At 39.2% G+C, this 15,155-nt stretch overlaps 1 protein-coding gene across 1 annotated transcript; it reads left to right on the forward strand.

Moving 5' to 3' along the window:
* The first annotated feature begins 1,621 nt into the window (after positions 1 to 1,621).
* LOC118826058 (transmembrane protein 236) lies at positions 1,622 to 10,364 on the forward strand. Its single transcript, XM_036596948.1, has 4 exons — positions 1,622 to 1,896; positions 2,577 to 2,649; positions 7,611 to 7,734; positions 9,589 to 10,364. Exons 1-4 carry the CDS (start codon positions 1,622 to 1,624, stop codon positions 10,362 to 10,364), a joined length of 1,248 nt encoding a protein of 415 aa, XP_036452841.1.
* Positions 10,365 to 15,155: the final 4,791 nt, after the last annotated feature.

The following is a 15,155-nucleotide window of genomic DNA, read 5'->3' on the forward strand; positions in this document are numbered from 1 at the left end:
ACTGTATACTCACACAATTATGTAGTGCTATACTAGTGAGGTTTTACCTTTGATCCAACAGCACAGTATGTGTAGCAAGAACACTACTTTACAAATGCATGAACAATGCCATATGGCCACTCTTACCTTAACCTCCTAAAACCACTCATGAATAAGCAAAGTTTAAATTTGAAGCATCATGGAAGTTCTTCAGCATACCATCAAATGGCCACAAGATGGAGGTATACTGTAAGAAAAATGATATGTCTGTACTGTGCAATTGTCTCTGTGAAGAATTTTAACAAGAAAAGATGTCTAAGGCCAGCAGTGGAAAAACCAAGAAAGCTGGTCCCATTTTGCTCTTGTACAGCTTATTTTAGAAGTGAAGGTGTAAGCACATCTGTTAGTAAGAATGGTAACAAAGACTGGATTGTTTGATTGCTCACTGTCACATAGAGGCCTAAACCTGTTGTCTTCATACATTGTGAAACACTGAACACTCATAAAACTCTAGAGACCCAATGATTGCCATAATCATGTCATGGCATATGTTATTGTCATGAGTTGTCCAGTATTTGTCTAGATTTTGTACAGTGTCATGTTACCATTACCGTTACCATTACCATATCATAATATTTGATGCCATGACAGCTGTTTAGAGTGTATGACATCAAACTTTGTCATCTGTCATGACAGTTACCAGTAACAATAACATGACACTGTTTCATTATTGAATAACATCCATCACGACAACTCATGACATCCTATGCACTCTTAGAAAAAGTCTACTGTCCTGTCAAATTTTATTCTTCCAAGGTACAAACAATGTACATGTGCTCTCAAAGGTACAACATGGTCCATAGGGTCAAAATGTGTACTTTAAATGAGTTTAAAATTAAATTACATTTACTTTTACAGGGGAAGGGTGCAAATGTTTTATTTTTTGAAAAATTAGATTTATATAACAAAAGTCATGAAGTCAAAACAGGGTCCACAAGGAGTCAATGCAATTTAAAAAATATAACTGCAGTGAAATATGGTACAATTATGTTGCCTAACTGAAGGACTAAAAACGTTCTCTCTAGGGGAACCACACCAGGTACAGTTTTTTCTGAGAGTGTGACAGATCTGTCATGGCATGTGTTTGGCATGGCCATGTCAATGTTATGTAGCAGGGTACAAGTAAAGGGTTACTGTTTATTTTAATAGTGAAATGAGAACAGGGTATTGATGTCTGTGTGGATGGTGTCTGTGGGTGCAGATCATGGTATGTACACTTTTGAAGGGTATTTACTCAGGCTTTTCTTACCACTCTGGACTCTATTTAGAGTTAAGTGCTGGATATGTTTTTAGAGATTTATCTATGTGTTTTGTTCAACCTGTGTTTGTCTGTGATGTGGGTCAGATTGGGAGCTAGCATGTGTGTGTTTGTCCAGGCCTGACCCGATGAGCCAACACAATAGTGAGTGCAGAGTAAGCAGAGCGGCCTTACTGGCCACAGTCCGCTCTGCTAGTGTGCGTGGAACATGCTAGCGTTCCGGCACAATAGCCCCCCTTTGCGGGGACCGTCGGCCAGCAGTGCCCTCTCCTTTTTCTCCCTCTCCTTTTCTTTACCGTTCTTTTTGCGCCTCTCCTCCACACTATGGGGTCGGGGAGCAGGCTGAAGTTTGCAGTTTGCGAGGTGCTGCAGTTCGCCGCCTTCTGCGTCCCGCTCTTCATCGTGATGCAACGCTTCGCCCTCATCTTGGCGCGAGTGAAGAGCCAGGCGCAGCCCTCTGGTGGGGATTCCACCACTGCCTACTGGTTGATTGTGGCCTCATCTGTGGCCTATGTGACAACCATGGCAATGCTGGTGTGGCTGCCTATGAAGTACATGGTGTTCATGAAGAAGAAAGCCCTGGTGGGGAGGAAGAAGTGGTGAGAGAGAGAGGAGGGGGGTCATGCTGCCCTTCCTTGGTTTCTTGCGGAGTGTATGTGTTTGCGCACAACTATGTGTGAATAATTGTGACATGGCTCTTGTGTGTGTATATTTTAGTCATTGTATGTGCCAGGCTTCAGATCAGTATTTAAATCATTAGCTTAGTTCCCCAATGGCCTTGACTGGGTATAAACTGCATTTATTTTGTGTCCATATTTACTGTCACTCCCTGACTGCTGTTGTTGCATCATATTTCCCTTGTGCATCGTGATTATCCCAGCTCTGTGATGAGTACAACTGGATTGGTTTTCAACATTTTAGAACAGCTATTTAGGACAAGTAATGAAGTGTTTAAATAAGCTTATAATCCAGTTGCTCAAGCTAGAGTTATTTTAGGGTTACTCTATTGCTCTTGTTTGCTTATTTTAGCTGTTAGCTAAGCTTCACTTTGGCTTTAAATAATGATCACAAAAGAATTTTATAAAAATGCTGTAAAATAGGTTATGGATTTACTTTAATTTAAGCTAGAATTATACTATTCAGTACTTAGAACAAATGGGTAGTGTGGTCTACATGACTTTAATTTGTTTGAAGGCTGTGAATACATAATATTTCTTTCTTATTGTTATGTAATTAAGTTAGGCCTATTCGTGTTTGAGTAATTTTTCTTTCTCTTTAGGAGACCTGTTGCTCTGGCCTATGTGCTCCTCTCCACACTGCCGTCATTTGCGTTCCTAATAGCGAGCTCTGAGGTAAATTTCAACATTTTTGGACTACTTGTTGTTATGATGGTTAGTTTTTTCATTGTTATCCTTACGATCCAATGCATTCCAAGGGTCCTATTACCGAAACGTCCTAACTTTGAAATCTTATTTGTTTAGTCACTGTGACAACTTCAGTTATGACTGAATTCAGGACCGTAGCTATTACAGAACAACAGTTCCAAAGTTCATACTGTTATCCTAACTCTAACCTAACCTAAAGAAAACAGTATTACAGAAACGTCCTAACTAGACAAAGTTTCCTAAATTCTGTCCTAACTTTAAAACAACACCAACAGTGTCCTAACTTCTGTTTTAACCTTCTGTTTTTAGGCAACTGTCACAGGCAGCATAGTTCACTACTATTCTAATGACATTACATTTATTTATATTGCAAAATGGTGGTGTCAATTGTGAGATGGTTTTCTTTTCTAGCTCATTTTAAAAATCCCAGACACTGCAGATACAATTTCCACCATCAACTGTGATTATCTTCATGTGATAATGTTGATGAAAACTCATCAAATTAGGTATTACAGTGATGGGCTTGAACAATGAGGAAACAGAATTGAACGTCTGGCTGTTTATTAGGAGGAATAACATTCAGCGCCTGCAGTCTGCGAAAGCATGTGGGAAATGGAAACTGAAACTGGGGAGTGGCAACACATTGATAAACAGCAGGAGGGACACTCACAATATTCTTAATCTCCAGTTTATTGCACTTTTGTATTGTTTTGACCTTTTTACGTTAGTAACGGTAGCTGTAAATGACACATTTATTGTTATTTTAATGTGTTTATGTATCAGCTGTGCACGGATCATCGATTGCTGTTAACAGACATGACAGTTGATTGTCGACTTTGATGGGGTAGGTTAGGATTTCCTAAATTGACATAAAGTAAGATGCTGTATTAGAATTATTGTTTGATTTATCATCCTCACAGTTTTAGTTTCAGCTTATTTTAGTTGGCTGTTTTTATTTATTTTACTGAGTTTTTTTTGGCTAGTTTAGCAGTTTTCTCATCATGAAAAGCAGCAGTGAGGGCAACACGCAGGCTGAGGTGAGCTCCGTTATAGCCTACAGAGAATGGAGCATGAGGAGCTTTTGAAGCTACAAGCTCATCTGAATGTGAGAAGGATCACCCTGGAAGTGGCTTGGCAGGTGCCCCACTCGGCTGGTGCAGTGCCCCACTTGGCTGATGCAGTGCCGCACACAGCTGGTGCAGTGCCCCACTCAGCTGGTGCAGTCTGTCCTGGACCCAGTACCAAGTTCAAAGAACACAGGCTACAAGGTAATGGGACTGCAGAAACTGTGAGCACTTCCACCCTTCCACATTGTGACTGTCAGTCTGTGACCTAAAGGAGTTGTTGGCCAGAGAAAACTTCACCCTGTGCCAGATTCTTGTGACTAGGAGTGCCCACAACTCCAGCAGCACTGGTGTTCCCCTCCTCAACTACTGCTAGAACTTACCACAACAAATAAGTTTGAGGCAAAATGTGATAAATGTGAAGTCTCTGCTGTTTTAGCATATTTTCTTTTAAAAAAGGCATGCAGTTCAACAGGCGGTTAGTATTTTCATTTCTATGTCACAGCAAAGTAGAGTATGTTGGCACTCTGTGACTGACATCGAACACTGTTCAGTTTCTCAGCACCCCACTCTGAAACCACGGAAAACCTCAATTGATCACATGTGACTTGAAATTTACACAGAGAAAGGCAGACAATCTTTTAGAAAAACAGACATATGCTAATGGTCTGTTACCTCAGCTAAAATTACTAGCATAGTCTTTATTGTTTTTTTTGTTTTTTTTCCAGCTCAAAATCAGTAAGTTTCTGAAGAGCTGGTAAGCTGATTCAAAGCACGATACATGATTTTGAAAGTTTTATTTAATTAAATTTAAATGTGTAGAGTGTAATGATTAACTAGACATTTTATAGTACCATCCTGCTACTTGACGCTATACAGTCTCACAGTGCTCTTCCCCTGCATTCGTTTTTGAACACACAGCAGCGTGTTCTGGCTAGTCATAAATGAAATTGTATTAATTCTGGTCCTTGATTAATCATGTGCACATCTAGTGAGGATGAGTAGGGGAGAGGAAATATGAGTATGGGGGCTCTCCGATATAATGAACAGTTCTGCACTGTTAATCACCTCCTCACTCTATTGATACTTGTGTGAGTCTTGAGTACATGTCTTCGTTTGAGTGCTTTTTCATTCTTGCTGCCTTGTATGTGCTGTGTCTTTTTCTCTCTCTCTCACTCTCTCTCTCTCTCTCTTGCGTTACCACAAAAGTCAGAATGCTAAGTCAGATGAACCTCTGGCCTCACTTCCTACTTACGTACCACCTTCACACTCTGGCCCAATTTATGGCACTGTGCATGAGATGCATGTGCGCTAGGGAAGGAGGATGCTGACAAGTTAGTTTGGAAGACTTTGAAGAATTCCCCTCTGTGGTGAAAGGCTTCATCTCACTTCCTCATTATTTCCAGGAATTTACTCCATGTCTTGATGTACTGGCATGTATGCCCTCAAAAAGACTGGATTTCCTAAAACTGCTTGACGTTCCAGGATGATTTCTGATGTGTTGAAGTGCACAGAATGAGTGATGTACCTAACAAGCCCAAGGACAGTGATAAAATGAGTCATCTGACATAATTAGTGATCCTTGGAATTTATTTTATTTCTATGAAATGAGTAATGGGGGACGTAAAAAGCGTTACTCGTTATTTCTAGAACAGCATCCTTGCTTCTTTGAAATCAGTCAGTTCTTCAGGAACAGGTCCATTACCATCCTGAACAGATGGCAGCAGGCAGTGTTTACTCAAGCCTTCATGTAACATTTTTATAAAAGAAATGCTGGTGTACAACAACAGAGTAAAAGACAACTCATTAGATCATAATTTATTATAGTGTTTTTAGATCTGTATTATGTATGTGTGCACTGTTTAGTATAAACAGAAAAGATTGAATCTAGATAAGAAATACACTATATGGACAAAAGTATTGGGACACACCTTTAATCGTTAAATTCAGGTGTTCTGTTCAGTCCCATTGCTACAGGTTTATAAAATCAAGCACCTAGCCATGCAGTCTGCCTTTACACACATTTGTGAAAGAATGGGTCATTCTAAAGAGCTCATTGAATTCCAGTGTGGTGCTGTAATATGATGCCATCGTTGCAACAAGTTTGTGAAATTTCTTCCCTCCTAGATATTCCACGATCATCTGTGAATGGTATTACTGAAAACTGGAAGCATTTAGGAACCACAGCAACTCATCCACGAAGTGGCAGACCATGTAAAGTTACAGAGTGGTGTTGCAGAGTGCTGAGGAGCATAGTGCATAAAAGTCCCCAACACTCTGCTGACTCAATAACTGCAGAGTTCCAAACCTCCTCTAGCATTAACATCAGAACAAAAACTGCACTGGGAGCTTCATGGCATGGGTTTCTATGGCTAAGCAGCTGCATGCAAGCCTTACATCACCAAGCACAATGCCAAGCGTCAGATGGAGTGGTGTTATGGAAACATATTCCATAGAGTGACAAATCACGCTTCTCTTTCTTTCAGTGTGCTGGACGATTCTAGGTTTGGCGAATGCCAGGAGAACATTACCTGCCTGACTGCGTTTGAAGTCCGGTGGAGGAGGGATAATGCTATGGGGTTGTTTTTCAGGGGATGTCGTAGGCCCTTTAGTTCAAGTGAGGGGAAGTCTGAATGCTTCAGAATTCCAAGACATTCTGGACAATTGTCTGCTTCTGACTTTGTGAGAAAAGTTTGGGGAAGGCCCTTTTCTGTTCCAGCATGACAAAGCAAGGTCCATAAAGGCATGGTTGGGTGGGTTTGGTGTGGAAGAACTTAACTGGCCTGCACAGAGCCCTAACCTCAAATCCATCGAACACCTTTGGGATGAACTACAGTGGAGATTGTGAGCCAGGCCCTCTCGTCCAACATCGGTCTCTGACCTCACAAATGCTCCTCTGGATGAATGAGCAAAAAGACACACTCCAAAATTTTGTAGAAAGCTTCCCAGAAGAGTGGAAGCTGTTATAGCTGCAAAGGGGGGACCAACTCCATATTAATGCCTTTGGATTTAGAATGGGATCTCATAAAAGCTTGTGTAGGTATAATGTGTAGGTGTCCCAATACTAAAGAAAGTTTGCCAGAGGAATATAATCACAAGTCTAAGATAAATATATAAAAAAGAAAATAATAATAATAGACTGCTTTATCATCAAGCATTTTCACTATTTTGCCCATCCATAGTAGTTTTTACACATTCTATAATGAAATGGTTTGACGGTCATTTGATTAGCTAATTTATAGCTCTCTGCAAAAATATAATAAATTAGAGCTAGTTAAGGCCTCAAATATAGCCATTGCAGCTGGCTACATTAAGGTGTTACTGAAATCTAGCCATCATTTGGTGTGTTGTCTGGGGAAAATAATGCAACCTAAGGTTAATTTATAGTAATTTTGAGGTGACAGCTGTTTCTCACCCCCGACCCAATTACAAAGCTGTAGTTTTTTTCTAAATTTAAAGCACCACAAGTACTTGTACAGCCAGAACACCTCCAGTTTTGTCAGAAAGATTTGGAAGAGGGATGAAAGCACCTGCATTTAAAAATTGTTCAGAAGAAGTGGCCTTGTGAATTTAAATGTGTTCTAGGCAGGCGCATCCACAGGTGAATACATAAAGGAATAAATTGACACATTTGTTAGTAAAAAATAATTAGCCACAGGAAATGGGAGAGTAGATCTGGTTTCCTGTTCTCTAAATGTTATGACACTCTGGCTTTGCCATTCCCGGAGATGAATTCCCAATTCACAATGGTATCTCAAGGACAGGGTTCTGTGCCAGTTTTCCATGTTTGTTAGACTTTGGTGGAGCTGCAGTGAGTTAAAAGTGCACATGTGGTATAAATCTCTTTCTTTCTCTCTCTTCTAGGTGCAAATTAGAAATGATATGCGATTGGACACGTTCACTGAGTTACCAGTGTCTCTGGTGCTCTTCTCTCTGATCTGCATTGATATTGTGGAAAGGATCCGCCACTGCAGGCTCACAGGCCAGGGTAAAACCACAATTTACATTCATGTCCCTTGAGTGAATGAAAACATAGCAATACATTATCTGTCTGTTGCTGCATTCTTAGTGCACTGTACTGTAACACTCGCCAGTATGATCAAGAAAATACCAGTCGTGAATATAAGCTTCCTTCAGTTAAAAACAACAATAAAACAACAGTGCACAGCATCATCTAATGATCTGTGTCAAACTTGTCAAAGGTCTAGTGTACATAATGAAACAAAGCAAGATAAGAGAGATAAAGTGGAATAAAAGCATGATCATCCTAACATAGTTAGGTGTGAAAGTGAGTTTATAGTTGATCAAACTTTGCGATAGTCAGAAGTCTGGCATGAAAGACTAATAACAGGGTAAAACAACTGCATGTACATAAAGTAAAGTGAGATATGTACCAGTCATTTCATTAACTTTTTAATTTTATTTACATAGTGATTGGATAATTTTCCTTTTAGCATTTCAAGATGTGAAGTTTTTCATTTCCAACCAACACCTAACAATGAAATAAACTATTACTATAATACTTAAAAAGGTTAAATACAAGGAAAATACATGATAAGTTTAGTCAATTACTGACTATAAATAATGCTAATAGCAATGTTTAGTACATTTTAGTTAGTTAGAACTAGTGTGTAAACAACTTTGCTTTACTGTCTGTATGTTACATTACTTTAGAATTGCTTTAGAATATAAGTCTCTTTAATAAAACTTAAATGTATTACTGTTTAGAATTATTATGAATACACTTTTAATTAAAAAAGAACTCCATTTATGTTCTTAAAAATGGCATAGGTGCAATAACCAAAATAAGATTTACAACATACCTTCGCTTTATTGATAGATGATGTTTGCCAGCTTGTAGCATCACTTAACCAGTAATGTTGGCATCTCTGTTTTGCTTTCTTTGTATCCTGTTACAATTTATGAACTTGTATTATTCATAAGCTTGTATATTTTCGAGTTTGACATAAGCACTTGAACTTAGTGTAGATAAAAAATGACCCAATACCAACAAATTGGAGTCTGTCACAGTCATTAGATTCTAACAACCCATCCCAGTTTTGCAATTACAGTAGCATCAACAGCAGTCGTGGACAGGACATGATTTGAAGTACTCCTGAGTGGCACACTGTCTAACTGCCGAGTCATCAAGAGGTCATGAGATTGAATCCTGGTGATGCCTTAGCCCTCCATGGTCAGACATCTGAGAAGAGGAATCTCTTACTCCCCCAGCACTGTGTGATAGAGGAACATGTAACCTGTGGTTAGAATTTAGCATTAACTAAGCTGAAGGAGGAACTGAGTAAAAATCCACCAGAAAAAATGAGCAGTTTCAGCTTAAGGCCACCACATTTTTTGGAGTAAGCTCAAGTCAGAATGTTTGTTGACCTAACCTAAGGTGCAAACTATGAGTTTTTATGAGAAATTTTGACTAAATGTGAACTTACGTTGACTTAAAATTTCAAGTTTTATTTTATTTATTTATTTTTTTTGGGTGTATCATCTGGCCTACTGAGTTCATCCTAATTGATCCCAAAGAAATATTTTCCTTATTCTACATGCAACATGATTGACAATACAGTCACAAGCAAATGTTTGGGTGCCACAGTCAAATTACAAGCTTTGTTGGTTGAAAATCAGTTAACTCATCTTCGCCAGAGAGCACACTTCTGCAAATTTGCATAAAATCTACATAAAAATGCTATATTTAAGTTTGTTCCCTGTAGAGGATATGTTAACTTATTTTCACTTAAAAAAATCAACAGATGACTGTTTGACTGGGGGTGTTTAATATTCTAACTCTCTGTTTTGCTTTTTTTGTGTGTGTGTTTTGCATGTTTAGCAAATGAACTGGCTCGGGACGCAGACATCCCAACCCTTACCCAGGTAGAGACAGTGACCCCAATAGTCACCACAGCCACTGGGCCATCTCCTGCAGCAACCAATGCCAGCACAGGCACACAGAATGGAGCAGGGGCCGCTAATGGGGCCATTCCACGGTTGCCTGGACCTGCCACAGTTGCGGGTTTACCAGCTAATGGGGTCGTTCCAGGGTTGTCGGCCGGTGGGGCAATTCCGGGGTTGCCAGGCAACACGACAGTCCCAGGGATACCCAGCAATGGAGCAGTACAGTTACTGCCAGGTAACAGCCAAGGGCAGCGGTACGCTATCGCGGGGATTTGTCCTCGCACTGGCTTACCCATAAGAAATTTTCCATATGCCCCTCCGTACACCGGACCACTCCGCTTTCTACTAGCAAGTGATGCACGCGCTGACGTGTTTGCCGACAGCTTCCTGTTCTGGTTGGACACGGCAGAAATGGTACGAGTGGCGAGTCACACCCCAGTCTACTTCTCAGGCTGGGCTTTACCAGTCTACCTCTTCAGCTTTCTTTCGATGCTGCGATTGGTTCCCATGCCACACAGTCCCCTCCTCTCCCCTCTGGGTGTAGCTTTGCAGGACCTCCCTTTTCTTTTTCTAAGGGTGGCACTCATAGCCATTTTTGGGTTTGTCACGCCAGTCCTCTTCGTAATGAAGAACTTGCTGGTCTGCTTGGCCTACATTTACTTTAACTTTATGACCAAGCTGAAAATCTTCAACACTGAGAGAATGTTCTGACAGAACCCATAAATGAAGTTACAGTGAGATGAACTGTTGAGGAACACAGGATTATGAATAACATAGCCAGTCTGAGCTGCTATGCGGACATTAATGACGCGACCGATGAGGAATGGAGCAGGTTTCCAAATCATTACGTTTGAAGATGGGTTACAATAAGGAGACGCATTTTCTTGAAAAACAAGTCAACCAGGAAAGATTCCCTGATTATATTTTCCACAAAAGATATAGATGGTTTGATTAGGGAAATTGTGCTAAAGTTAGATAATGCAATAGAATAATGCCAAAAGAGCTATTTCAGTGAGTGATGAGATTTGGAACCTGGGCTGCTGCACTTTGACCAAAGTTTGATGTTTCAAGGAATGTTAAGGTGATTCCTTGTTGTTTATAAGTTATCTGACTTCTTATCTAGCTTTAATGTTTTTTTACATGCTCACACACACGTATACACACACTTTGATCTTAAATCACACATGTCCCATTATCTTTAAACTGTGCATAATTACTTATGTCTTACTCATATTAATTTAATACACAACAGTGTGATTTATTTTTTTACTTTTTTCCCCTGATGCTGGTTTCATTTGGTTGTGGTTCAACCTACAAACACAAGAAGGGGTCCTTTTCTCTCTGTGAAAGAAGAAATAAAAATGGGAAATTGGAGATTTTTGGTATTTTTGGATTTTTGTACACTGGGTGTGAAGAACAGAGTTTGTGTTTACATGTTCATGGTGGTTTGATGTCTTTTTACTCTCACGCTCGATGTCCTGCTGTGCTCGTCTTTCTGATAGCTTCCTCTTTCATCTGTCTTTGGTTGTGCATTATATATTCTCAGATTTATCTGTAGAAATTTATACTATTTATACTAAAGATCATATATTTTAGATGCCTCCCGTAGTGACTGATCTTGAGGTTGTTTAAAAGTTTGGAAAACCAATTTCAATTGATCCAGATTTTCATTTTTATGGTATGTGCATACCTCACCTCTTTCTTGCCCTGGGCAGGAAACAGGATTTCCCCGCTTTGTGCTCTAGTGCTTGGAGCGCATTTCCTTCTTGCTGAGCTACAGGTCCTCTAGGGTTCCTATTGCTTTTCTTTCACTTAATCAGCACTTTCTCACTTTCCCTCACTCTCTCCCACTCTCTCTTTCCACAGAGTCTTTTTCTACAGAGCTGTAATTACCTTAGATAATAAACACTACCATGTAAAAATTTAGAATTCATTTTTATAATAATATAACAACAGGTTTTCAGATATAATATGACATACAGTGGAGGAAATAAGTATTTGATCCCCCACTGATTTTGAAAGTTTGTACTCTGACAAATAATTAAACAGTCTATGATTTTTATGGTAGCTTCATTTTAACAGTGAGAGATGGAATACCAAAAAGAAAATCTAGAAAATTAAATAATATTTAAATAAAAAATAATTTGCATTTCATTGAGGGAAATAAGTATTTGATCCCCTAAAAACCATGACTAATGTTGGCTCCCACAGACCACTGACACACCCTAATCTCAGTGAAGTCGTTACCTGCATGAGAGACACCTGTCCCAAATTGTCACCTGTATAAAAGGCCACCTGCCAACAGACTCAGTGACACTCCAACATCTCCACCATGGGCAAGACTAAAGAGCTGTCTAAAGATGTCAGGGACAAAATTGTTGACCTATACAAGGCTGGAATGGGCTACAAAGCCATAAGTAAGAAGCTGGATGAGAAGGTGACAACTGTTGGTGCAATTATTCAGAAGTGGAAGAAGTACAACATTACTGTCAATCGACCTAGGCCTGGAGCTCCATGCAAGATATCACCTCGTGGAGTCTCATCGATCATGAGAAAGACTAAAAATCAGCCAAGAACTACACGGGAGGAGCTGGTTAATGATCTCAAGGCAGCTGGGACCACAGTCTCCAAAAAAACCATTGGTAATACACTGAGACGTAATGGTTTAAAATCCTGCAGTGCACGCCAGGTTCCTCTGCTCAAGAAGGCTCACGTCCAGGCCTGCCGCAAGTTTGCCAATGAACATGTTAATGACTCCGAGAGAGACTGGGAGAAGGTGCTGTGGTCAGATGAGACCAAAATTGAGCTCTTTGGCCTCAACTCAACTCGACGTGTTTGGAGGAAGAAAAATACAGAATATGACCCTAAGAACACCATCCCCACCGTCAAGCATGGTGGTGGAAGTATTATGTTTTGGGGGTGTTTTTCTTCTAAGGGCACAGGCCAACTTCACCGCATCGACGGGAAGATGAACGGGGCCATGTATCGCAAAATCCTGGGTGACAACCTCCTTGCCTCCGCCAGTGCACTGAAAATGGGTCGTGGATGGGTCTTCCAGCATGACAATGACCCAAAACATACAGCCAAGGAAACAAAGGAGTGGCTCCATAAGAAGCATATCAAGGTCATGGAATGGCCTAGCCAGTCTCCTGACCTCAATCCCATAGAAAATCTATGGAGAGAGCTGAAGCTTCGCGTTTCCAAATGCATGCCTAAAAACCTTAAGGATTTGGAGATGATCTGCAGAGAGGAGTGGGCCAAAATTACTCCTGAAGTGTGTGCAAAAACTACAAGAAGCGTCTGACTGCTGTGCTTGCCAACAGGGTTTTGCCACCAAGTATTAAATGATGTTTTACTAGGGGGTCAAATACTTATTTCCTTCAATGAAATTCAAATTAATTTTTATTTCTGATTTCATGTAATTTTCTCAGTTTTTCTTTTGATATTCTATGTGTCACTGTTAAAATAAAGCTGGCATAAAATTATGAGACGTTTCATTTATTTTTTTGTATTAAAACTTTTAAAGTCAGTGGGGGATCAAATACTTATTTCCTCCACTGTATGAGATGAAATTAAAAAATTTAAACCTGTCCAGAATAATGAATGGAGCTGTAGATGAAAAGTATAAAGAATATCTATTGATGAATGTCTAGAATCTCTGAGAATTGCAAAGCTGGGATCAAGTCTATGTGTGAATTCTTTGACAGGAAGCTATATTCTGCATATATTAACATTTACTATAATCACAGTATATTAATTGTCATTGAATAGCTTCTTGTTCCCACAATTATAGACATCAAATGAAACATGGAAAAAAAACTCAGCGGTACTACATTTGAGTGTGCTTACTGTTTTTATTTCACTTACTGAAAGGTGTTGGGTCAACATAGACCATTAAATTGTATATTTAATTATGATTAGTATTATCATAAACGCTTGTACAGGATGGTCCTAATCTTTGGACCTATTTTAGTCAGTAGACAACCATTCTAAACTAGGAATCACATATTATTTATTTTTTTATTAACTAATAACTTACAGAATGTAAATACAATCCAATGACCAAAATGTGTTTTTGGAACAAGAAGAAACTTTAAAAAGTAACAGTTTAACTAAAATTGTCTATTTATAATCATCTGTCAAGCTGTCAAGCTCTTGGCCTCAAAACTTGATCCCCACTTTTGAAACAAGAGGCATTAATTTTATTACATCATTCTTGATGTTCTACAGCTTTCACAGTTATTTTAGAATCATCTACAGCTCTCTTTGTCATTCTCGATTAATCTAGAATACAACCTGTATGAAACCTGGGAAGGAGCACAAGACTAGTATATTAGAATCATTTCATACATTAAATGCAACCAAATAAGGTTTATCTAATCAAAAACATTGATTACAATATTTTAAATGGTACTGTTGTGGAGTGAAACACGTGCATGTTTTTATATCAAATTTATGAAGTGAAAAAAAGTGCAAAGTGCTAAAAAGTAAAAGTAACAAAAGGGGCTTGGAAGTAGTTTTTCCAAAGTAAATTTTTAAAAATGGAATTGTGTCCCTGAAAACTAACTAAGACTTTATAATGTTATGTGATGACAGTTCAGACCATCATTTTAATAACTGGCATGTGTGAAGGGGGATGAAAGAGTGTCTGTATAAATGTTTGTTTTAGGATGTTTGTCTATCAATGCACACTCACTTAAATATTAAATGAAATGAATGAATGACTCTTGATAAAAGAGTACTCCTTTACTTTCACAATACATTTTCCAACACAGGGTTATCATCCCTGACTACAGGCAATTACCATACAGTGCTGTGAAAGAGTGTTTGCCCCCTTCCCAATTTCTTCTGTTTTTGCATATTGGTCACACTTTAATGTTTCAGATCATCAGACTACTTTTAATATTAGACAAAGATAACCCAAGTAACCACAAAATGCTGTTTTTAAATGTTAAATTATTTCATTTATTGAAGGAAAAATGCTGTTCAGCCCTACCTGGCCCTATGTGAAAAAGTAATTGCCCCCTTAGCTTCTAAATTGACTGGTTAACCAAATTTAATTGACTATTGGGTTCAATTTCACTAGCCACACCCAGATATGATTACTGCCAGACCTGTTGAATTTAGACATCACTTGAACAGAACCTATCTGGCAATGTGAAGCAGACTAGAAGGTCTCACAAAAGCAGCACATGATGGCATGTTCTAAAGAGAAATGCAGATGCAAAGTCATTAAAGTCTACCATTGCTAAGGCTTTGGGACTCCAGCAAACCACAGTGAGAGCCATTATCGACAAATAGAGAAAACTTGGAACAGTGGTGAACCTTCACAGGAGTGGCCAGCCTACCAAAATTTCACAGAGAGCGCATCAACAACTCATCCACGAGTTCACAAAAGAATCCAGACGAACATCTAAAAAACTGCAGGCCTCACTTGCCTCAGTTAAGGTTAATGTGCAATAAGAAAGACATTGGCCAAAAAATGTCATCCGTGGAAGAGTT

This window comes from Colossoma macropomum, unplaced genomic scaffold (genome assembly GCF_904425465.1).
Source record: "Colossoma macropomum unplaced genomic scaffold, Colossoma_macropomum, whole genome shotgun sequence".
Classification (NCBI taxonomy): domain Eukaryota; kingdom Metazoa; phylum Chordata; class Actinopteri; order Characiformes; family Serrasalmidae; genus Colossoma; species Colossoma macropomum.